This window comes from Balaenoptera musculus, chromosome 13 (assembly GCF_009873245.2).
Source record: "Balaenoptera musculus isolate JJ_BM4_2016_0621 chromosome 13, mBalMus1.pri.v3, whole genome shotgun sequence".
In the NCBI taxonomy this organism is placed as follows: Eukaryota; Metazoa; Chordata; class Mammalia; order Artiodactyla; family Balaenopteridae; genus Balaenoptera; species Balaenoptera musculus.
Window position 1 is genome coordinate 43,384,749 of NC_045797.1, and position 25,681 is coordinate 43,410,429.

Sequence of the window (25,681 nt, forward strand, 5' to 3'; positions counted from 1 at the left end):
GTTCTTAGTCTTTGTTGTAGTCTATACATTTGGAAGACCATTATGAAACCATTCAAGAATACTATGGGGGCAGAGAAATAATAGGTCTGTTTTACCAAATATTATAAAGTAATACAGGATAAAACAGTATTACTGGCCCAGAAATAGACAAAAGAAAATAAAGACCAGAAATAAACCCAGTTATATACATAAGAATATAATACATACTAAAAGTTGCATTTTTAGTCAGTGAAGAAACAAGGATTATTCAATAAATGATATTGGTACAGCTAGTTATAATAAAACAGGATATTTCCTCTTTTTATACCGAAATCCCATTTGGATCAAGGAGCTAAATATAAAAAAGAAAACTTTTCTTTTTAAGGCAGTGAGGGCAGAAAAAGAAAATCTGGGCATCGGGAGGGGTGAGGGTTGAGGAAGGACACTAGAAGAAAATATGCATATTTAATGATGTTGGGACTGGGGAAAATCTTTCTCAGCATGATATCAAAGCCAAAAATGTAAATAAAGTGATAAAATTTGACCCCATGATTTTTTTAAATTATGGCAAAACTACAATAAGTTTGAAAGACAAGCAGCAACTTAGGGGAAAAAATGCTTATATGACAGAGGCTTCATATACAAAGGGCTTGTGTAGGTCAGTAAGAAAGATGAATATCAATAGGAAAATGAACAAAGAACATGGAAAAACTGTTGGTTTTTTTTTAAGCCAACCAAGATATTCAGTATCAACAGCAATTTTTTAAACTGCAAATAAAGCCAAGTTACCATTTTTCAACTTTTCAGATAGTTGAAAATTCCCAATGTGCATAAATAAGAGTGTAGAGAAAAAATGGACACTGTCATACACTGTTGATAGTTGATAGGAATGTAAAGTGGGGCAAACTTTTTGGAGAGTGTTTGGTAAATATACAAGTACCTTTGGACCTAGAAGTTCCACCACAAAGTTCCTCTCAGACTTTGTTCTGAGAGGATAGACTATATGAATATATAATAATTGCAACACTGCAGTTTATTTTCCCTCAACTTTTTATTTTGAAACTTTTTAAACCTACAGAAAAGTTGAAAAAATAATAGACTGAACACCCATATACCTTTCACCTAGATTCACTGATTATTAACATTTGCAACACTGGAATTTAAAACAAATTAAATGACCATCTTTAGGGGATTGGTTAAACAAATAATGTAATTTGAATATTCAATTATAATGCTTCATTTATTAATATGAAAAGATCTCAACATGTTATTGAATAAAAATCTGTGTATTATAAAACAACAAGCTCAGTAAGGTCCATTTTTATAAATGCAAGACACACACTAAATAGCTATTTGAAGGGATACTCATTGGAGTGTTACCATTAGTTATCTACAAGCAGAGGGGTTTTGGATGATTTTTACTATCATCTGAATACTTCTGTATTATTTTAAATCTTTATAATTAACAGATTTTATAATCAGAAAAACCAATAAAGCTGTTTTCCACTTGGAAAAAAATGTGTACTACCATGGATAGTAGGTAATTATGCATGACAACTAATAGATTAACACGTTCTCTTTCAGATTAAACATCCCACTGCTTTAGGTTTAGAAGTTGGCCAAGAAATTCAGGTACTTGTATTCAACCTTTTAGCCTTAAAGTTGTAAATTATACTTGAAGTTTCAATTATTTGTTTCATCAAATAAGCTGAAAGAATCAAATCAACATGTGTGATTTATATTATTTATATGCTGTGCTTCTTTTTTAACTTTAGGGTTGCTTAAAACAGACTCATCAGGGATTTAGATGCAATTCTTTCCCTCAAGGAGCTTACATGTTAGTTAGGACAGTAGTCCCCTTTAGAGCTTTTAAAAATACATGAGCCTGTCAGGGATGGCTATGCAGAGTCAGTGATTTGGAGACAGGATATAAGAAACTTGATAAGGTAACTCTTTAGCCTTACTCTTGATAAGGTAAGGTATTTGAGGAGTTGAGACTTTAATTGCTTCTATACTGCTTGAGGCTAAAAGTTTTTGAGTTTGATGAAAGCCATGATGTCAGTTCTAGAATTTTGATAACAAAATTGACCTTTTTAATAGTCCTGTATGAGTAGATGAAAGAAGTGGTTGACAGTCTCGTTTTTTTTTTGGCTGCACCACATTCTGTTCCAGTTGTTCCTGATGATACCCATGACCTGAGTGACTAAGACTTCTGGTTTATTCCCAATCTGTAGTCCCACTGTTCAAGTAGCCTCTAGAGAAAGATAAGAACTAAAACATAATCTCTCTGTATAAGATAGTTTTTAAGTCCCTTCTGATGTAAAAAGACAACCACATTTCCCCCTGACTTTCAATGTCTGTGTTCAAGCCAAATAACCTCCAGTGTGATAGATGGTCCTTTGAGTGTTACAGTGAGTGACCTAAGCATAATCCTATATAGTTGGTAGCATACTTAGGCTCAGGAAACCCTTATCTAGGTTCAGATGAGAACCTCTTATTAAAAAAAAAAAAAAAACAGAAAAAAAAAACCAAAACACCTCTTATAAGAATAAGGCACAGATAAGTCTAACAGAAGATTATAATTGGGCAACTAAATCCCCCCATCTTTTCTTTTTTTATAATCATTACTTAACCAAATTATATTTATTAGCATATACCTCCAGTTAGCACTGAGCTATGATTTCAGTAAACAAGTGAAAACATTAATCATTGCTTTATTTGGACCATGTAAATTTAAATTAACATTTCAGGGAAAACCCCGAACGAACTTTTTGGCCAACCCAATAATTTGGGTATCAGTCAATGTGCTGTAACTTTTAAAGTATATTTGTTTCTTTAACACAGGTGAAATACTTTGGACGTGATCCAGCTGATGGAAGAATGAGGCTTTCTCGTAAAGTGCTCCAGTCTCCAGCTACAACTGTTGTCAAAACTTTAAATGACAGAAGCAGTATTGTAATGGGAGAATCTATTTCATAGTCATCATTTAATTCTTCCTGGTGACTTTTTTTTTTTTTAAGAATTCTAGAGTGATATTCTGTATAGCAAAATTTCAGTAGTATCTTCTAATGTGTAGATTTATATATAATATAAATATATTCTAATTTGTATTAAATTGCTCACCTTACGTGTTCCATTTTTTAATTCCGAATTACCTATATTACTCTTACTTACATTATAAATCAATACATATTTATTATTAAAAGCAAATCATTTATACGTCTTAGAAAAGACTACCCTTTAAATCCTGTACTTTTGAAATATCTGAAAAATTTAGAAATAATAGGTCACATTTGCTGCTATGATGGATTTCTTCCTACATATTTTTCTTCTTCCTATACAGTAGTGACAGTTTACTCTTAGCCATCTTATGGCTTACTTCTGCATAATAGCTTTACTTACCCACAACTGTTTCACAAACTGAAACTTACCATATTCAAAACCAGTGCCTGTTTCTTTAGTACAGTTACCAGATATAGTAAGGAGCTGAGGGAGCTAATTTGATCTGCTTTTAATGATATACCACCTTTCAAATTGATCACAAAACCATAAACATAGTGGAGTAAATATTATAAATGGGATCCTGTTGAGAATGAGGTAATACATTTTTCAAATTTAGAAAATACAGAAAAATAATTTACTCATCATATAGAACTAGGTCATTTTGTGTGTGTATGTTGCTAATGTATGGATGTTCTTGGTGGAAGGGATGGAGGAATCATGATTTTCAGTTAATAAATAAATGTTTGAAACAGCCATGTATAGAGGCTATTGATATAATTATTAGTAATAGCTGTAAGATGATGTTCATTCCCATTATTTAATATATCACATTATAATTCCACAAAAAAAGTAAATGGTTCGTGGAAGTCATAATTTAGAATCTTCTTCCTTTTATAAATCTGATAAAATATTTGTAAATTCTTGACTCAGGGCTAACTAGTTCAGAAAATACTAAAAATTTAGCTGACCAAAGATTTTTTAAATGTGGGTATTTAAGTCAGTAAACATTGATTATGTATATGTATAGTATGTAAAATAGCATGACAGGCAATGTTGATATACTTTCTGAACTATTGAAGATCAACTGAAAATGAAAGATTAAATTTAAATTATATGCTTTGTACATTTCATTGTTCTATTTTATAATAGTGACAAAACAATTTTATTCTCACTTTGTCTTCTGTTTAAGACATAACCCTTACTGGTACAATTTCAAAATTGTAATTTATGTTTTTCTTGAGTTTTAGATTTTATTTTTCAAAAAGACTCCCAGCTGCTAATAATATGGAAAAATAAAGCTAGTTCTTAAACTCTAGAGACCAGTAGTGCCACAAAGTGAAAATACAAGTCACTAACTACAAACCCCGAAAAGGGTCTCATTTCCACTTAAACCAAGAGCATACACTTTATATCTGGACTTTTCTTATTTTTCACATTCACATCTTGGTAGTTTTCCCTGCTTTCCAAAAAAGGCTTTCTATGACGGCTATCATATGCTAAGATCTCTAAATTATAATGACTCAAATCAAATTGAGTTCCCATTTGGGTAGTTAGTGCAATATAGGTACTTAAAGACTTTTTCCTTTATAACCTTTGTTATTGACGTCTCCCTGCCCATAAATTACAGTTTTTTAATACATTTTTTCTTCTCTTATAGAATATCTTGAATTTCTAGATCTAACATCAGTATCGTTCTCACTTCAGTTCAGCCAAGCATGGCATTCATTTATTCAACACTTACTATGTGCCAGGTACTATAATGTGTACAGCAGATGCATCAGTAAACAAAACAGATAAAGTTCCAATGCTCACATTCTAGTGGATGGAAACAATAAGTATACAACATCTCAGATAGTGGTAGGTTCTTTAAAGAAAAACAAATGGGTAAGGGGATACAGTGATTTAAAAAGAAAAAAAAAAGGTACTATATTAGATAAAATGATCCAGAATAGCATCTCTGAGTAGGTGACATTTGAGCAGAGACCTGAATGAAGTGGAGGAAGATATGCAGCTATTTGGGAAAGAAAATTCCAGATAAAGAGACTAACAACTTTATTGGTATTGTATGTCTAGAATATACAGCAGCCTTTCCCTTCTGTAAACCAGTTTCACAGTCTTGTACTCCTTAGTCTTGTGCCTGTTCTTCACCAGAATTAGAAAGCAAATTTTATTAAAGAATATAAAATGACATAGCCAGTGCAAGGTGATATTTTTAAAGCATTTAATCTGGCAAGAATATGCCTTGTTATTTGTAGGAAGACAGAAGATACCGAGGTCGTGTAAAAGTTTAAGAAGCTTTTACAAAATTCAGGCTCATCAGAGACTAGAGTGGTAGGCAGCATAAATGGAAAAGAGAATGTGTCTTGGTATCAAGGGACAGAAACCAATCTAAGTTAAGCTAAAGCAAAGGGGAATTTTATCACAGGGCCATGAATTTATTTCACAGAAGGCAAGTCACACTCCCTATGGCGGACTTGAACCAGGACTGTCAAGTTATCAGGAACTAAGACCATTCTCCCTACCTATGGAGTCTCATGGCCTCTCATTTGTGCTGCTTTCCATATAACAGCTTTTTTCTTCTATGCAAACGTATTTTCATATCATGGGACAAAAGATGGCTATCCCACAGGAAGTTACTTGTCTCTGAGTTCAACATCTGGAGGAGAAAACAATAGGCTCAGCTTGAGAAAGGTGTCAAACCTGATTAGGATTGCCAGATAAAATAACAATGCTAAGTGAAACTGGAATTTCAGGTAAACAAATGTTCAGTGTACTATGGCCCATGCAATATTTGGGATATACTTATATTTTTAAAAAAATATTCCTTGTTTATTTGAAATTCAGATTTAACTAGATACCTGTATGTCTGTTTGCTAAATCTGGTAACCCTAAACTTGGTGCAAGCAGCTAGTCAGAGAATTCTCAAGGGCTCACTCCTTGGGAAGGGAGAATGTTCAGAAAAAATGGACTGAGCCAATACCAACATACTGCAAAACAAATGTAAAAAGAAAATGGATAGACTTAGATTAACTCAGAAGGGGATGTAGTTGGGGGGAAGAAAAAGAAGCAGTTAGGACTGAGAATTTCAGCCTGAGCCCTGTGAAGACAGTACGATCTGTGACATGAATAGTAAACCTGGGGGAGCAAAATAGTTTTGAAGAGAAAGATGTCTGACTTATTAAATATGAGTATGAAGTCACCAACCAACATATTGGTTGGATATTCACCTGAATATCCTAGAAAGCAGTTGGGGCGTAAGTGACTTTTGCAGAGATAATTAAAACAACTCCAGTTTTACCATCTCAAGCATATCTCAAATCACTGCAACAAGTTTCAAAATAAGTCTGAAATTTACAAAATTAATTTAAAGGTAATTAAAACTACCTATTATGAGCACAGTACTAAATGATGGAATAGTTTGTTTCTTTCTGAGACATATATACTCTAATATAGAGTCAATTTATGAAAGCCAGACTGATGAGCAGTCTAGTAAAGGTTTTAAAAAAGTCATAAAAAGATAGGAAAAGAATAGGTTAATTCTAACTAGAAGAAAAAGTGAAAGTTTCTAAGAAGTGGAATTTGAATAGGACTTCATTATGGAGAGGTGATATTTGAGCTGGGCTTTAAAGGATGATTATAAAGGGAAAGGCTGCCTATGGAGTGGAACAGTTTTATCAGTGGATAAAGAAGACAGTAAATAGAGGTCAGATTGTAGAGGGGTTTCGAATATTAGACTTAGGACTCTGAACTTTATCCTGCATGTGTTGGGAAACACTGAAGAATACCCAGTGTCTCATGAAAACCAAAACTGCGTAGTTGGCTATAGTTTTGATATTGACTATAAAATTTAATGCAATTGTCAAGGACTCATAAATTAGAAGAGATGATTTTTTTTAAAAAGTATAAAAATATGTAGGCCATTATCATTTATGAAAACAGATAAATTATCTTAATAAAATATTGGCAACAGCTATTAGGACCAAGTAGTTCTACAGGAATGCAAGAATGGGTAAGCATATAATCTCTATAATGAATTATAGAGAAAAACCATATAATAACCAGATGCGAAAGAGTCAATTTATAGAATTCGATGTACACTTCCTAGAGAATTTAGAATATTAGGAAACGTCCTTAACTTGGCAAGTGGTATCTATCAGAAATTAAGAACATGTATACAACACTGAAGATGTTGCCATTAAAGTCAGGAACAAAACAAGAATCACCACTATAACTCTCATCAGTGTTCTAAGGTCCTAATCAGTGTGATGAGATTAAAAAGAGGTGGAGAACAGAAACATTTGCAGATGATCATCTAAAAAACACTTTAAATTGTTATAAAACAATTAGTTAGAACAAATAAGCGAGCAGTGCCCACCTATGTTTGCCAAAATAGCGGTCAAACGTTGCCATGGTATGAGCTCATTTCCACTTCTCTCACTTTTTCCGGGCTTCAAGGAGCTACACCAGCAATGAGTTTGCCCCATCCCCTCTGGTCCTGACCAGGGTTAAATCTTCAGTCCCAAAGTCAATGAAGTCTTGATTATTCAGTCTTAACCTCCAGCCCCCTTGATCAAGCACCCTAAAAATCCAATCCCAAGTGTACTCCTCCAGCTCCTGCTAGTACATGCTAGCATATTATTTCAGTTCCTTCGGTGCGTAATCTTCCTTATCAGGCAAAGCAATCCCCAGGCATATTGCAACCAGATTTAACCCTAGTTACCATAGCCTCTCAGCTAGGAGAAGAAATGGGAGCAACTATGGAGGAGGTCTTTCTGCAAGGGGGAAGTGTTATCTCTTACTAGGAGTTATAAGCCACTTCTGCAGTCCCTGAGGATCCAGAGATATCTACAGAGCCAAAATACTCACAGGCACCCATCCCATGTTTCAAAGCTTCAGGCTTTCCCAACCAGGGCCCTAGCTGCATAGCAAACCTCCCTAGACTGAGCATTCAAATATCTTTAGAGCTCTGTAACTGTCAAATCCCATATCTGTTTTTCCACTGCAGGGAATAAGGGCCTCTTTATGAAGACCAAAGAGCCCCCCTGGCTCCCAAATGTAGTTTTTAACTGTGCATTAAGTGCCCTCAATTCATTAGCCCTCTGCAAGGGAGTAGTACAACTTAATTGGCCACCTCTGTTCTCCTCATAAGCGTTGTTTCTCCCATATCTTTCAAATCCTGAACTGTTGAATAGGAAACAGCATTCACCCCTTCTAGGATGTTTTCCTAGGTCACTACCTGTGAAATCAGCAGTCAAATGGCCACCTCGTGCCAGGGACTGAGTAAACCATTCCCCAAACCCCATCTTACTGTCTGATTTCTGACATCACTCCCTGTATCACCTATGTCAGTTCTGGTCCTCAGAGAAGCAGATGCCTAGAAGGGATCAGACATGCAAGATATTAATTGGGGGAAATGTCTGTGATGGATAAAATAGGTGGGCTCAGGAATTGACAGGAAGAGCCTGCAGACCATAGTGCAAGTCTGACCTCTGCAAAAGGAGGAAGGGAAGGAAATACTGGGTGGAGCTTCTGACTACTGTATTTCCAAGAAAGTCTCATCCTGGCTGTTAAGTTCCCCAAGCCAGAGTTGCCATTAGAGGAGTTCTGCTTTGGACAAGAGAGGACAAGTTTTATATCCCTGCTGTGCTGAGTCACTGGCTGGGAGCAGCTGGAGGTATCTGTGGCACAAACATAATGGTGGAGCCCAAAAGGCAGCTTGCTGTCAGATAACTATGTTCCCCAGAGTAGGTTCTCTTTAAGGAGATCAGAGTGGTGCACTTTAAGGCCACCACACCAACCAAAAATCAAAACAAACTATAAAACTATAGCAATTAACTGTCATACTCGAGTTGGCCAAATAAAACAATGGAAAAAGAATAGTGAATTCAGACTCAAATCTAGATATATGCGTGTATATGTGTGTGTGTGCCTGTGAATTTAATAAAGAATATGATTTAAATAGCATTTCAAATTATTTCATCTATAAATGATGTTAACAGTTGGCTCTCCATTGGGAGGAAAAATTGTACATTGACATCCTACTTCATATATACAAAAAATTTCAAGTGGATTAGAGAACTAAACATTAAAAAGCCATAAAAACATGACAGAATACCTTGGTTAAACATGGAAAATTAACAACACAGTTAAATAATTTTTTTAAAAAGTAGAGTGCAAAGGGCAAACAATAGAGACAATAGCAGACAAGATATTTTAATAAATGTTGGTTGCATGACAAGCAAATAGAAGAGCAGTGGTAAATTTAGCAGAACAGAGGAAGTCACAATCTATATGACCCCAGAGGTGATCAGATAAGAAAAGAGAACAAATTATCTCCACAAAAAAAAAAAAAAAGAAAAATCAAAGGATCAGGGGTGAGAATTTGAGGGCAAGGTAAAAGTCTATACAGAGAGGGGCTATATGCCTGACTCCACTTCCCAAACCCACATAACCAAATGACTACCATCCCTACACACACACACATACACACACACACTCATACCCATACACGCCCTTGTAACACTGCCACCTACCACCTCAGAAGAATGGGATGCTAGGTACCAGAGATGCAATGGTGAGAAAAACATACTCCCTGGGCTCATGAAAATTTTTCATCTACATGTGGAGACAGTTATTAATAAAAACTCATACAAATAAATATAAAGCTACAAGTATGACATGCTACAATGGAGGGGTGCATGGTGCTATAAGTGTGTAATAGGAAGATAAAATGAATACTCTAGTTGTCTTCCTAGCATCTATTTTACCCATATCACATAGTGTAACATACATGGGATTTGGGTAAGACTAACCCCACCGGCAACTACAAGCATGGGCCCTGATTTGCCTCAGCCAGTCCAGTACATGACATTCCCTAGACCACAAAACTCTAGGTTCAGGAGTGGGCATGTGACCTAAGTTAGTATAATCACAGTGCAACTGGGGATATGTGAAGAAACTCTCTTTTGATGTGGGTGAAGAACTATGTAGCCTTGGGAGATCTTGGCTACCATCTTAAGATACAAAAGGAATCAGCCTTAGGATGGATTTGGCAGAGCAGAAAGTAGAATTGAGAGGCAGAAGAAAATCAAGTTCTCACTGATACTCTTGAGTCACTCAATTAAATCAACCCTGAGGTTCATCTTATCTTCAGACTTTCTATTCACAAGAGCCAATAAATTGTCTTATCATTTAAATCTATGTGAATTGGGTTTTTTGGTTCCAAGGGGATTTGACCTAGTCAAGGAAGTCAGGGAAGGCTCTTCTACGTAAGTGATAATTGTGGTGACATCTGAAGGATAAAGCAGGAGTCATCATGAGATGACTGGAAAGAAGGAAGTTCAGACAAATAAGTGTCAGTTTTAACTTAGATCAAGTAAAATGGGTTGAAAAATGTCCATTGGCATTATCAACAAAGATGTCTTTAGTGAGTTTATCAAGAGCTTTTTGGTGAGGGCTGGGTGATAGAAACCAGAATAGATAGGTTCAATTAAGGAGTGAGTGGTGAGGTGAGGAAATGTAGGGAGTATAAACAACTTTAATCCTTGAACAGTTTGGCTGAAAAGGGGAAAAGAAATAGGAATGTAGCTGAAGAGGATGTAGGTTATCAGTTTTGATGACTTATTTAAATGGGGAAGGCCTTAAAGATTAATCACCTCAAGGAAAAAAATGAATGAATATAGCAAAAAAACTTTCATAAAAGTTTTTCACAAAATCATCGAACAGAATTAGGAAGGGTAAAAACAGAAAGCCTTACATCTCAAGGACATGAGTCAATAAGACTGAGAACCCAGTTTACTCTGTAGAGATTACTATATTTTTTAATCCTCAAGAATTAAAAAGTGTAATGTGCCCTCAAGCGACATTTGGCAATGATCGGAGATAATTTTGATTATTACAACAGGAGGATGGGGTGCAATACTACTGGCATCTGGTGGGTAGAAGCCATGAATGCTGCTAATCATCCTGTAATGCACAGGACAGCCTCTCAAAACAAAGAATTATCCAGCCCAAAATGTCAGTGGTGCCAAAATTGTAAAACCCTGATCTAGGAATTTAACCTACGCATATATTGGCACACATAAAAAAACTTCTGTACAATCATTTATTGTTTGAAATTACGAACTATTGGAAATGACATATATAGAGAAAAAAATGGTTTAAATAAACTAGGGTACATTAGTACAACAGTATGTATGGTATTCCATTATCTGTGTTTAAAAAAAAAGGTGGTAGGTATAAATGTTACATATACAGATATAGAAATCTATCTCAACCCTTGGAGTGTAACTTGCCTGAAGAAAACCTTTGCTGGGGAATACACATTGTTGCAGTGCATTACTGCCCTCAGTGTGTCTTGGAGAATCCTGCTCTGGCCCTCTGTCTATGTTTCTCTCCATGGGATGAGAAGTCAATGAAACCAAGGGATGTGTCCACTTGGAACCCACTCTTCCCTTTCTAGACCATGCTCTGGGCACCCTGGAATTCCCTGCCCCAAAGGCCAAGCCTGCTCCCAGGGTCTGCACAGTCCTCTTCCCAAATTCTGTCCTCCTGAGGAGTGGCCAAAGGGTGACTACATTCAGGGAGAGTAGACATAGACAGAGCTTGGACAAAAGGCTGGGGTACCCTCTGTGTGCACATGAGGGCTGTCTAAGTGCAGGCAGAGCTGAGGTGTGAGAAGAGAAGGCAGGCTAAGGACTTCAGAAGCCAAAGGGAGACTCTGGAACTCTGAGGAGTTCAAGAATTCTAGATTTGAATCTGGAATCTGGTTTCCAGGCAATATGAAAATATATTTCTCAGGGTATACCAAAGGTAGGAAAAGAAAATATATTTTATTTAATAGCTTGATTTAAAATTTTTACATCTTTAGACATATGGTATATGCTCTTCCATTTGTGTGCTTGTCCTGGACCTTACAAATGTTAGAGATCGGCCTGTTGCAGAAGAAAGAGAGAATCCCTGTGACCTAGGGCAAGAAAAAAACAAGAACCTGTGCCTGAGGATCCAGCAAGGGGCAGAGATGAGTGCTAAGGGTTTAACTCTGTTCCCTTATTTCAGATATTGGGGAGTATAGCAAAAGGGGTACTAAGGGGAAGGTGGAAGGGATGCTTTGAAACACTGTTCAGATCATTCCACTCCTTAGTTCAAAACTCTCCAATGGATTTGCAACTCATTCAAACAAAACCCAAGGCCCTTCAAGACAGCCTCTCCCTCACTCCCAACCTTATTTCCCACCATTTCCCCCCTTTCTCACTCCACTCCAATCATACTGGTTTCCTTGCTATCCCTCTCACTCACTCAGCATGCTACAGCCTCAAGGCCTTTGTACTTGCAGTTACTGCTTTCTGGCTCTCCCTTCCCCTAGGGAAATGCATGGCAGACTGCCTCCCCTCAATAGACACCATTACCCTTCCCATACTCACTCTCTAACCTTCTGCTACTCTATTTTATTTTTTTTGTTTTTTTTGGTCATAACATTTATCAGTACCTGGCATAGATTTGTTTACTGTCTTCCTGCACTAGAATGTAAGCTCCATGAAAGAAGGACTTTTTCTATTTATTCACTGTATAGAACAATGTCTAGCACATAGTATATGCTCAACAAATATTTGCTGAATGATTGAATAAATACAGGAAATGACTCCAGTTATTTCCATTTTTTCCAAAGTTAGATCTTATTTGTAGAACAGTAAACTTTTAACATGTATGGTGTCAAAGTGACTTCTGTACAGTTCTCATTCCTTTAACTTAATACATAACTTATACATTTTTTTAGGCCAGTAACATATTTTGACTTTGTTCACCTGGTCCCCACAGCCTTGAACACCTTTCAAGCCAAACTCCCACTCAGGGATCCTCTAACATCAGGCCCAAAAGTTATCTGAGTGTGCCTCAAAAGTTATCTGTGTGAAGCCTTCTCTGACCCGAGACAGAAATGTTATTTTCTCTGGGCTCAAAATGCATTTCGTCCACATCAATCACAGCAATTAACGGGCTCTATTGCCACGTATATTATAACTATTTAATCCAAGTATATTTAGATTTTTAAAAATCCTATGTATCCAGATGTTGAAACGAGAATTTAATTTTTATCAGGCGCCTGCTCTGTGTAAGACGTCTCACGTTTTATTGTACCGCGGAAGGGTGTACCCACAAGATCTGGTCAAAACATAAGCACGTTCTGACAACACCATTGACAAGGAATGACTACAACTCCCAAGATGCGCTGCAGGGTAAAACGTGTGCATCTCGCCTGACTTTCACCTTTCAGACTAATGGGTTGTAAAAAGCTGGCGGCACAAGCTGAGACTGTCTTTAAAAACGAACAAAAGGATTCTACCCAAAACGAACAGGGGGCCAGTGCATGGTTTGTATCCACCACGCAATGTTTGACACTTAATGTGATGTTTGACAACGTGAACGCCAAGAGAATTCCTCCCTCGCTTATTCAGTGCGTAAGACCTCCCGAGAGAGAACGCGAGAAATGTCAGCAAGAGAAACTCAAAAATATCGAAACAGTGCTCTTCGATGTGTTAGGAAAGTAGCTCCCCGCCACTTCCCTAAACTTATCTGAAGACTTATTTTCCGACGTTACAAACACGGGAAGAACACTATTTTCATGAAGCGGAAAGTATGCTTTTCAATGGCCAGCCACCAAAAGCCTAACGATACACTTGTGTACAATGTTAGTCTCCTGGAGATGCACAGGACACTTCCTGAGGAGATGCTTAACTGTAACAGACTCCATAGCGAGTTTCAGGGGGGTTCGGGTCGCATTAAAGGGCTAACCTCTTCACAGAAAGAGGTTTAAACTGTTTTTCTCTCACAGGCTGAAAGGGTGAGCTTCCATTAAGGAGTGCGAGCACATTTGCTTCCCTTTTGCTCAGGGTGAGTCCCGTCCAAGGATGCGTACCTCCCAGGCTTGCTTTGTGTTTTCCACAGAGCTGAATCCCACGGCTCGTCACACGCCAGGTGAAGCCAGCAATCCGCACGAAGCCGAATCCATGACTCCGCACCCGCCGCCTGTCCAGAGAGGACTCTCGCGGCACCAGCTAAGCCAAGGAGCTCGCAAGGACCGCCCACCCAACCGAGATCCCATGGCAGTAGGCGGGGCCGAGATAGGAGGAAGTCGCACTTAGACCCACCCACCTCAGTCCAGTACCCCGCCTCGCGAGAACACCGTGCGTGCAGAAACGGAGGCGCCTCATATTGGACTCGTCGGCCGCCGTAGCCCCTGCTAGGACAGCCCGTGTGAGCTTGCTGGAGGAGGAAGAGAAAGGCAGAGAGAATCGGGTTACAAGATGGCGGATCTGTAGTAGTTACTGCGGCGGCGGCGGCGAGAGAGCGAGCGAGCTCTGGGGGGCAAAGGGTGGGGAGGGTGGGTGTGTGCGGGGGTGAAGTGAGAGGTAACCGGGACTCCGGGCGGAAAGGTCTCAGTGGTTCTTGTTGCCCCTTCCCGCGGCTGAACCTTGGGAGCCATGGTGAACTCGGGCCTCTCCGGAGCCGCCGCCGCCGCCGCTGCTGCCACCGCCGCTACCGTCTCTCTAGAGTGAGGGGCGCGGACGAGGTGAGCAAGGAGGCGGCGGCTGGAGCTGTGGGGACAGCAGCCACCATGTCGGATACGCGGCGGCGAGTGAAGGTCTATACCCTGAACGAAGACCGGCAATGGGACGACCGAGGCACCGGGCACGTCTCCTCCACCTATGTGGAGGAGCTCAAGGGAATGTCGCTGCTGGTTCGGGCAGAGTCCGACGGTAAGGTTATTGGAACCGTAGGATAGGGGACCATGCCTCCGGTTTGGGCACAGCCTTGGGGTTTAGGCCCTGGGCCGAGTACTGTTACTGCCACCGCTTGGGACAGCGCATTGGTTTTCTGTCTGCACTTCAGTACGGTGAAGACAAACTACTTTGTCGGGATTTATCCTCAGTCGGACGCCGATTCTCTGTTCCCCCGCCTCCTCTCCTTATTAAACCTTTGACCCCTTCCTCTCCAGTCTCGCCTCTTAAAGAGGTGGGGGGAAGAGTGTGAGAGAGAAGAGAGGAAGTCGTGAGAAACAAGGTAGTGATCTCGTTCTAGGGAACTGACCCTTCCCGTCCCCCTTTATTTTCTTATCCCATTATATGCCTGGTACAAAAGGTTTAGTGAAACTTAACTTTCTGTCTTTTTTTTTTTTTTTTAACTGATTTTCTTAACTAGCCCCGGTTGCCACAGTCGACAGGTGCTGGGGTAAACCAAAATGCACCTATTTCCTGGGGTTATTGCAGACTGTTGCCACGATACACGCACGCACAAGCACATACACCTTCAGTGTGGGATCCCTCCAGGCTATCTTTGTAGAAGGTGCTGTGAACAAGTGGATACTTTACAACCAAAACAAGTTAGGACACCAGAGCAGACTGTAAACTTGTATTCTTTGATTTATTGTACGAGTCTTACGTGAAATATTTTAAAATTATAAAATGTACAGCCTTAAGTAAAACACCTTCCTCACTGTATCTGATCGCTGGATTTGAGCAACTGATATGTGCAGATTAAAGAAAAATAGCAGTCTTCGGTTTATTTTTGACATATCTTGTACTCTTGCACTTTTTCTTTTAAGTAGTCATGGACATTTATTTTTACATGAGGTGTCCTGCTTTTTGTTCTTAAGGAGAAAAGGATAAATGCAATTCTGTATTTGTGTACTAAGTACTTAAATCCCTGTTGTTGTCCTTTGTAATTTGTTTTATTTGTTAAATTGGAAATGCAATAAAATAACCTTGTTAAAAAAAAATTTGGCTTCAGGTGGTCATTTAGACCTTAAATTTTTCTTTTCAATAAAACTATAATAAGTCATCTAGTCTCCGCATATTCTTGGTCTGAATGTTGTTCTTAGATGAATTTTTTCCTTTAAAGGGTATATGGGGTTAGGATGATATGTTCTACATTAAATATGAAGCCCAGATCTTGAGAGAAGAATGTAAATTGGAATACATTTGATTACTTCAGATGTCCTGCTGGGGGAAGAAAAAAGTTGTTTTTTTAATGTGTATTCTGATGTTTTATTCTGTGTTTTATAAATTGAAACTTATAAATATTATTTTTTTAACTTGCAGGATCACTACTCTTGGAATCAAAGATAAATCCAAACACTGCATATCAGAAACAGCAGGCAAGTAGTTGTTTATCTTTAATTTGAAAGACTTCATCTGTGATCAGGGAAGTATTAATCTGACAAAGCTGGGAAAGCTTTTCTGACAAAAAAAAAAAAACATGGATGATAAACAATTACAGGCTATATGTATTTCCCTTGCAGGTTAAAAGTTTCAAACTGAAAAGTGAAAGCTTTTGTTCTGGAAGTAATTTATTATCTTTGAATTGAGCCACTGTTAGTTTATATTGGAAAACAATGTATTCATTAGTCTTATTTAACTGCAGTTAGCCAGGTATCTTCTATACCTTGTACACTAAGCCTTTTATTCTCAGTCACATTTAAAGGAAATGGCATAAAAGAAAATTCAAAGGGGTACTCTTTAAAGCAAGGAAAGCCTGTTAGTGGTGTGAAAGTGGATCCTTTGACTCATGCAGAGATAAAGCTTTTGAAGTAGAAGCACTTAATCCTGTTCTTTAATTGTTGTATATTTTTAATATAATAACCAATGGATATTTCATGAAAGTGTACACTGCCTATTATGCAATGTTTTCTGTTGATACTTATTGTCTTATTTGGGAAAAGAAAACCTGTGTTGTGTTTTAGTGTGCTAATTATCTAGTCTGGAAATGGCTGCAGTGATTCAACTTTTCCTTTATCCTGTGAATGTTTTCATTTTTATTATGAAAGATTTCAAAATTGAGAAGTACAGCGAATAATATAATGAGTGTCTGTGTAACACCACCAAATTTAACAATGTTAACATTATACCATATTTGTTTCAAATCTTTTTATAGTGTTGAACATTGTGGCTAGAATTAAAACTCCCTTTGTACCCATCTCATTCTATGCATTCTCCACCCTCCCTATAGGTAACCACTATTCTGAAGTTGATGTGTATTATTTCTGTACATGCTTTTATACCTTTTCTGCATATGTATGTATCCATAAATAATATGTAGTCTTTTGTGTGTTTTTAAACTTTACACAATTGATTTCCTATTCTTACATGTACTCTGCAACTTTCATTTTTCACTCAACGTTACTTTGAAGATTTGTTCATGTTAATGTAGATTTAGTTGGGCATTTTTTAAAACACTGTATGATGTATGATATACACCTATTGTTAGACATTTGGATTATTTCTAGGGTTTTTTTGTGTGTGTTCTGTGTGTAAAGTGAACATGGTAGAGATTTTTGGAGGAAAAGATAAATTATTTTCCAGTTTTTTGTGTGTGGAGTGTGTAAAGTGAATATGGCAGAAGTTTTTGAAGGAAAAGATAAATAATTTGAAGGAAAAGATAAATTAATTATACTTGCATCATCAGTGCTTACTTTCTTCAAGGTCAATGAAAATTTAGATGCTCAGAAACAAATACTTCACACTTGGAGGAATGAAATTACATCTATTGCACAGTGCATTATTAGTAAAAGTCTTACTTTTAAACAGTTGTTTTGTGTATACAGTGCATTCTTAGTACTTTGAAATATTTTTTAAATTTTCCATATTCAGTTAATAGTTTTTTCCTTTGCTAAGAAAATATTATGTGTCTTTTTTGATGGAGAATCAAACATTTGTTCTGTATTGAACACCAGAAGTTGTTTCCTATACCTTAGATGTTTTAAGGTAAATTTAAGTAAATTTAATTTCTAAGTCAGCCAGGCAGATGGTTACTCTCTGTCTTTGTACTGACTTTTACCAGATAGCCACTTTTGGTTTGTTTTTTTATTTGCTTGCTTTGGGGGGAAAGGAATACCAATATTTTGTAACCATTTTTTTCTACGGGCATGAATATAAAATTCTCAGGAACTGTCTTCTTAAGTGTGACTCTCTACAAATTAGTTATGTTATGGATTCTTCTCAAATTGTATACAAGATCCTTTAGCTGTTGTTTTAACTAGAAAGATCACATTATAGCGGAGGTTTGTGTATAAAATAATCCCCCATCGTTAGTCCAGAATTACACAGTGGTTCTGTGAATATTTTTAGGAACTTTGGGACATAACTTTGTGTGTCATGTTACTCTGCTAGAAAATGTAAGTATTGCAGGAGAAAAATATTTTAAAAAATTTTTATGCCATTGAGGAAATGTTTTTTGTAATTAATTAATTTTAAATAATATACTAGTAGGGCTTTTTAAAAATATCTTTTTCCTTAATTGAGGTAATTTTACTAAATAACATTAAAGCTTAAGAGAACTCTTTGGCAGTGAGAATACTCTGGAAAAGCTTTGCGTATAAGAATGAAAAACCTGTGTAAATGGAGTCAGTTGTTTTATTTTCTTTATTGTTTAAATAGACTGCACTTTTCTAATAGAAGTCAAAGAGCTATATAGGAGTTATGTTAGACTTATTTTCTTTGTAATAGATGTGTTTGTTTCACCAAAATCTTGTTCGGTTTGCCTTTTTACCAGGTTACACAAATTGGGATTTCCAAACACGCTGATATTTTTCTATGTTCATTAGAATTACCATTTTTTTAATGTCATCATTTAAATATTCAATAAATTAGTCGAGAAAATTACTTATTTCTAAAATTTATATGAAATATATTGATCATTAGTGGGTTTTTAATTTTAAAAAAAAGCCTTGAGTGAGTTAATGAGACATTCATAGTTTATAGGAAATTTTGCTACATTAAAATACATTGAGTATAATGAGAACCTACTCTATAGCACAGGGAACTCTACTCGGTCCTCTGTGGCGACCTAAATGGGAAGGAAATCCAAAAAAGAGGAGATGTATGTATACATATAGCTGATTCACTTTGCTGTGCAGTAGAAACTAACACAACATTGTAGAGCAACTGCGCCAATAAAAATTAATTTTAAAAAATTCATTGAATAAATACAGAGAGGAATATTTAACATTCTTCTTTTAACATTACAGTTCTAAAATGAGCTAAGTACTGAATTGTGCGTTCAAAATAAGTTAGAATGAGTTGAGTTTTATGTCAAATGACTCAATATCAATAGGAAATCATTGATTCACATCACTTTCTTTGCTTACTGTGGGCAATATCGAAGTATTGATAGTTAATGGGAAGAAGATATACTTAACCTAAAGGAGCCAATAAACTTGTGAAGTATTTAAATAAACACTGTTAGAAAGAAAAGAGAATGATTATACAGTGTAACACAGAATAAAGTGCCTGATACATGTGTCAAAATTCTAAGTTATTTATCAGTAGAATCAATCCCACTTGACTAAATCAAAAGCAGACTCATAGGGTGTATACCTTTTATATTAAGCACAATTTTGTGTTAATTGGGTTTGGGAGAGATGTATAAGGAAGTCCTCATCCTGGGTTTTATTGGGAGATAATACATAACAAGTGAAACAGTTACAGAATAGTAATAAGATAGCTGATAAACTGCTTTAACCCAGTCCTCATCAAGAGTCCATGAAAGCATTTCACAGATAAGGCAACTTAAGGCACAGAAAGGTTAAGTTTCTTAATTGAGATTATATAGCAGGTATGCACCAACACAAAATACTATGAAAAGTAACTTTATTCCACAGACTTGGGCAGTAGAAAATTCGAGAAAGGAGAGAGTGATTTGAACCAGTCATTGAGAAAAACTTCACTCTCCTTGGTGGTGTCTGCTGAAGGAACTGTGATAGGGAAAGAAATAGTACACCTGACACAAAAGGCATTATTAAGCCTATTTGGTTTCTGTTATTAAGCCTAAGAGGTTTCTTATTTGAGAGCTTGGTTTGCTAAACAGAAGGGAGCTATTATAGGTTCTTGAGTAGGAGCCTAACATGAAAGTGATACTGTGTTTAGGAAGCCGGTATGGCAATGTCATGAAAAATGAATTGGAGGTAGGGAGCGAAACAGAAGAACTTTAGGTAGCAAGACCTTTGCAATAATTCAGATCAAGAAAATGAAAGTCTGTTCCAGTGTAGAAAATGGAATTGGAAAGAAGGAAAAGAACTCCAGTACATTTTCAAGAAAGTGCTGGAAGATTTGGTGAATGATTAAATATGAAAAACAAGGAATCAAAGGTCACTAGTAGTGTTCTTGAGCCTTGCGGCCACAAAGATGATGGTTCTCCCCAGAAACTGGGAAGTTGAGAAGAAAGCAGGGTTACATTTATCCTTGGGTTAGAGACTTGTTTATTTAAAAAACAAAAGGTTCTTTATTTTGAATAGGTAATACATTCACATTGTTAAAAATCAGAAGGTGTTTATGAAGTCTTTCCCACCCTGGACTCTGTCCATACAGTTTCCCTTGCTAGAGGCCACCAGTGTTTCTTGTATATCTTGCTAGAGGTTTTATGCATATGTAAACAAATATGCATGCAATTTTATATATATATGTAATTCTCCCTTTTATTGGCATAAGTGGTAGCAAACAATATATTGTTCTGTGCCTTTTTTTCATTTAGGCTTTGGAGTAAAATAAATAGAAAGGTCTTAAAATTGAACACCTGGGACTAGAGATAGAGTGAGAGTTTGATGCAGGAGATTCTGATTTGAGAATCATTAAACACTATTTTTAGCTGCAAGAGAGGATCTCCTTTGAGAGAGTAGATACAAATTGAGAAAAGAACAGAGCTTAAGACTGAGTCTTGTGAATTGTCCACATTTATTCATTCATCGACTAATACTTGGTTGAGTTCTGCTTATGGTTTGGTCACTAACGGTAGTTTGGTTTTTCAAAGTGCAGTTGAAAGCTTTTGAAGAGTTTTCAGCAAAGAAGTGACATGATCCAAAATAGTAATATCAATCTGTAGAATTGAGGAGAGGCAATAACTAGGAGACTGGTTGAGAGAGTGTAGCACAGTCCAAGCTAGAGATAATGTTGAATCGAGTTAGGGTGATGGCAGTAGATACAAAGAGGGGAGGTGGATAGATTTGAGATATATATGGAAGATAGAATTGACAGGGCATGCTGCAGGATTAGGTGTTTGGTAATCAGGAAGAAGGAAGATCCAGTAAAGAAGAAGAAAGAATAAGCAGTTGGAAAGAATAGAGCATCTGGAAAATGTGTTGTCTTCAAACCAAGGGAGAATATAATTGTGGTAAGGAAAGAAGGGCCAATCAGGCAGCAAATGCTGTTTCATATCCTGCCAAGAGAAAGACTGAGAATATTCTAGGTTTTTTTTTTGTTTGTTTTTTGTTTTTTTTTTTTTAAGGGAGGCTGAAAGACATAGTCTGTAGTTGACCGATCTTATGCCCAGTTAAAAATTTTATTTATTTATTTATTTATTTATTTATTTATTTATGGCTGTGTTGGGTCTTCGTTTCTGTGCGAGGGCTTTCTCTAGTTGCAGCAAGTGGGGGCCACTCTTCATCGCGGTGCGCGGGCCTCTCACTGTCGCGGCCTCTCTTGTTGCGGAGCACAGGCTCCAGACGCGCAGGCTCAGTAGTTGTGGCTCACGGGCCTAGTCGCTCCGCGGCATGTGGGATCTTCCCAGACCAGGGCTCGAACCCGTCACCCCCGCATTGGCAGGCAGACTCTCAACCACTGCGCCACCAGGGAAGCCCTATTCTAGGTTTTGGTTAGAAAAATGTCCACTGAGATGAAGATGGAAATGCAAATGATCTTATCTTATTGTACCTCTTAATTGGCAAAATAATCCAATAAACTTGAGGATGTTGGGGTTTAGCCTGAGAGCCACTGTGAGGAATGGACTGATGAGTATGTGAGAGGGAAAGAGGTTCATACAATTGTGAATGCTGCATTCAAATGACAGCATGAATTTGTAATGAGTAGAGTCCACTCTGACCTTGAACTATAGATCAGGTGCACAAGTAGAGGACGTAAATGATTAGGTTGGGAAGATGGAGCAGAGTGATTGGTAGAGATGTGTTCTGGGTGGTGGCCTGGAATGGAGGAATCTTTGGGAATCAGATGGAGAGGGGGCTTTCTTCGTTAGGATCCTTTTTGTTTCTTACAGTGCCACAGGGGAGATGCTTGGGAAGCAAGTTGTTAAGACCTTTGCCATCTTTTAGAATTTGTTCACATTTCTTACGGGGCATAGTAACAGGAACATGGGTTTAGAGTTGGATGGATACTCTTAAGTTTTTTAATTCTTTTATTTCTAGCTATATGATTTTGAGCAAATTTTCTCTGAACCCCATTTTTTAAATGGAGATGCTGCCTAACTCACATAATAGTTGTGAATTAATGTATGAAAAGGGCTTTAGCATAGTACCTGACACATAAGTGCAATAAGATAACTGTATTCATAGTAATCTTACAATAATCCTTATGTAGACAGCATTTTCCTCTTTTCTAATAAGGTAAGAAAATCAAAGAAGTTAAATACTTTGCTGAAAGTCACCAAAATAGTGGACAGTGAAACTGTGGGTGGTGCTCCCAGGTCCTCATTCTAGTTCAGGGTTATGCCCATTGTACCCAAATATATCACGGATTTTGAGAAGATAAGATACTACCACTGTTTGTAAGTAGTGTCATCATGTGTGTCTTGGATTATATGTTATACCACACTATTATTTAAAAATCTATCTCAGAAGGAGTTTAAGTCAGCTACTGTTAGGAACTACTAGAGAGTTACATGCTGCGTTGTCTGGTTAATCTCACTCATGTTCAGACTCTAAATTGATTTTGAACTTGTAAATTGAATCTAATATTTCCATCTTCCTTTTTTTAAAAAAAAATATTCCTTTGAAAAACTTGATCTCTTTATTAATATTGTCAAAGTCATTGGGGGCAAAGATAGGGTTAGTCTGGCAAGCAGTAGGATCGCAAATATTTCATGACTAGATATTATTCATGTTAATGAAGTAGATCAGTATCAAGGAGGAAAACTGAAACACATAATCCATTGGTTTGTTAGGCCCTTTAAAAATGTGTCACACATTCCTTTGTGAATATGTAAAAACTGGAGACCCTTTCCCCAAAATAGATATTATGCAGCAGGTTTTAGATAAAATTTTAAGGTGTCTGTAGACTCTGGATTAAGAACCTCTGATTTAAACAGTAATTGGCTCAAGAGTGTGTTTTTAATATATAAGATGGAAAATAACCATTTCGCGTAATAAAACTACACTGTGAAAACCTGATACAGTAAAGGCTAAATTGTCAAGCTTCTCTAGCTCATGTCTTACTCCCATCCTGGACTTGGACATAATCACCTTTTTGGTTTTTTTTTTTTTAAGGACCAGACCAAATATAATTCTCCCTGCAAGCTCATTTTAAATCTGACTTCCATAGGGACATAGTGGTGATTAAGTGTTTTAGTTAGTAGAAGAAAACTCTAAGCTTTCCTTGGTTTAAACAGAGGCATTAATAACGTCCCAAAGATATGTGTGCCACACACAGATTAGAAAAAATATGTCACAAAGTACAGTGGTTGAAACAGTCTTTACTGTGAAAAATTGGGCTTGACTCAATCTAGGCTTTTTGGATATGTGGGAAACTGTGCCACTTGACACTTCATTCTGGTTTCAGTATTCTTGTGCCATCTCTATATTCTCTCACCTAGGAACTTTGACCCTTGGAATAAGCAGTTCTAAGGAGTTCTTCTTACGGGTACTTCTTACGGGTACTCTTCTTACGGGTAAGATATGGAGGAGGAGGAAAAGGAAAGATAGATTTTGTCACCCATTTGGGATAGGTACATAGAGATGGAAGGTGCCTACTTTTGATGGCACTTCCCTATCCTCTGTTAACCAACTAGAGATACGCTTCGGTCATGTTCTCAGTTTTGACTTACCCAAAGAATTACCCGAGACCCTTGTTAAAAATAAGGATTCTTGGGCTCTACTCCAGACCTGTACCCAGGGGAGAAGCATGGGAATCTGTTTTTAACCATCTCCCAAGGTCAGTCCTCTTTGCATTGAAAAAGGATTCTGAATATAAATTCTATTTAGTTTCCGGGAGTTTGACTGGCTTATGGGTAAGAGTTTACTGTTAAGAATGGGAAGGAAAGAACAAAAGAAAATGATAGGAAGAAGGGGACTCAGTTATTTTAATTTGACTTTGTTGCTTACCTCGACTTTTCTCTCAGAAGGTAGATTGGAACCAAAATGCAAAGGGCCTTGGATGCCTGGATAAATGGTTTTGAATTTCATTCATTCTGTTGTAGTAGTGATCTCCAAAATAGAATGCACAGTATGAATCATTGGAGAAGAAACCTGTTTATTGTATCAAAAGAAGAAGTTGAATTTTGCAAATATTTAATAAAGTCACGTGGTCAGGAGTCAAAAATAAGCATAGTATTCTGAGAGAAGAGTAATGTTTCCATGAAAAGTGTTCCCCGCCTATTGTGAGTTATAGCCTGTATGTGCAGATAACTGTTTACAGATATTTTCCAATTTAAACTAACCTGTAACCCTAACAAAATGAGCATGTGCCTTAAAATGGGTTGAAAACAGTACTGTAAGTGCAAGTGAACAAGATAATGGTCAAACTGACATTTACACTCCTAGTGTAATCTGTCGGGCAAGTGACAAAGCCGAAATAATGATAAAATAGATATTACAAAAAGTTTCCCCTCCCCCAAAATTCAGAATTATTAAAAGGATGTCACTAAATACGGATTTGTATCTCCTATCATTTATGGGTATACTGTGCCCTAACTATATTGGATCTTAAAATTCTAAATAATAATGATATGGAGCCATTGCAGTTTAAACATTTTAAAATATTGCTTATTTAATCTTTATATAAGCCTTTTAATTTCTATTTTACTGTATGTTTTATAAAATATGGCTATAGTAATATTAAACTTCTGTATATAATATGTAAGTAATTTGAGGCACACGGTTTTTAAAAGTTTGGAGAGCACTGTTCATGTAGCTGTTTTGAGGAGGGCTCTAAAAAAACAACTGAGGAACTGAGGAAAGAACATGGAGCTTGTGTGGGTGCCCTAGTGCTTTAACTAGAATAGCCTTGTTTTTATCTCTTTTTTTTTAATTACTAAAATTTTGTTTATAAAAAAAGTTCTACTGGTTTTTTAAAAAGATTTCACAACCTCTTCTCTACATGGTGGAAGCCACTAAAGGTTTTTAAACAACCTGATAAAATTTTAGAATAGTTGATGGCAAATATACCTTCCAAGAAGCATGGCCAGCCAGAAGCTAGAACATAGATTTTCAGTGTTCTTCTTACCTGATCACACAGCAAATAAGTATTCATCTGAGGCCTAGATTAATTAAGGGATGAGCTACCAAAGTATTGAAATGTTTTCATTTTTAAAGCTTTGTCTTTATTAATCTGGGGCTAACTTTTTTTTTTTTTTTTTGGCTGCGTTGGGTCTTCATTGCTGCATGCGGGCTTTCTCTAGTTGCGGCGAGCGGGGGCTACTCTCTGTTGCAGTGCGAGGGCTTCTCATTGCGGTGGCTCCTCTTGTTTCAGAGTATGGGCTCTAGGCGCTCGGGCTTCAGTAGTTGTGGCGCGTGGGCTCAGTAGTTGTGGCACACAGGCTTAGTTGCTCCACGGCATGTGGGATCTTCCCGGACCTGGGATTGAACCCGTGTCCCCTACATTGGGAGGCAGATTCTTAACCACTGCGCAACCAGGGAAGTCCCTGGGGCTGACTTTTAATTTTATATATTTTTTTAATATCAGGCCATAATATTTATAAGTACCGGTCA

General features: G+C 37.2%; 2 protein-coding genes and 1 long non-coding RNA gene across 5 annotated transcripts in view; 2 read left to right on the top strand and 1 right to left on the bottom strand.

The window, feature by feature from the left end:
* PNPT1 (polyribonucleotide nucleotidyltransferase 1) overlaps positions 1-3,733 on the top strand; it is a 41,418-nt gene extending 37,685 nt beyond the window's left edge. Inside the window, exons 27-28 of the mRNA XM_036872488.1 lie at positions 1,564-1,611; positions 2,824-3,733. Of these exons, the coding sequence (XP_036728383.1) occupies positions 1,564-1,611; positions 2,824-2,958 (183 nt within the window). The 3' untranslated portion in view covers positions 2,959-3,733. The remainder of the gene's footprint in view (positions 1-1,563; positions 1,612-2,823) is intronic.
* The window catches only part of LOC118905739, a 203,463-nt gene extending 189,445 nt beyond the window's left edge, over positions 1-14,018 (bottom strand). For both annotated transcript variants that reach the window (XR_005022334.1, XR_005022335.1), the window contains exon 1: positions 13,895-14,018. This is a non-coding gene — a long non-coding RNA (uncharacterized LOC118905739). The remainder of the gene's footprint in view (positions 1-13,894) is intronic.
* A 174-nt stretch (positions 14,019-14,192) lies between these two features.
* The window catches only part of PPP4R3B (protein phosphatase 4 regulatory subunit 3B), a 67,573-nt gene continuing 56,084 nt past the window's right edge, over positions 14,193-25,681 (top strand). The window contains exons 1-2 of one of the 2 annotated variants that reach the window (XM_036873968.1): positions 14,193-14,735; positions 16,077-16,132. In XM_036873968.1, the coding sequence (XP_036729863.1) occupies positions 14,594-14,735; positions 16,077-16,132 (198 nt within the window). In that variant the 5' untranslated portion in view covers positions 14,193-14,593. The remainder of the gene's footprint in view (positions 14,736-16,076; positions 16,133-25,681) is intronic. The other variant, XM_036873969.1, reaches the window with a different exon arrangement.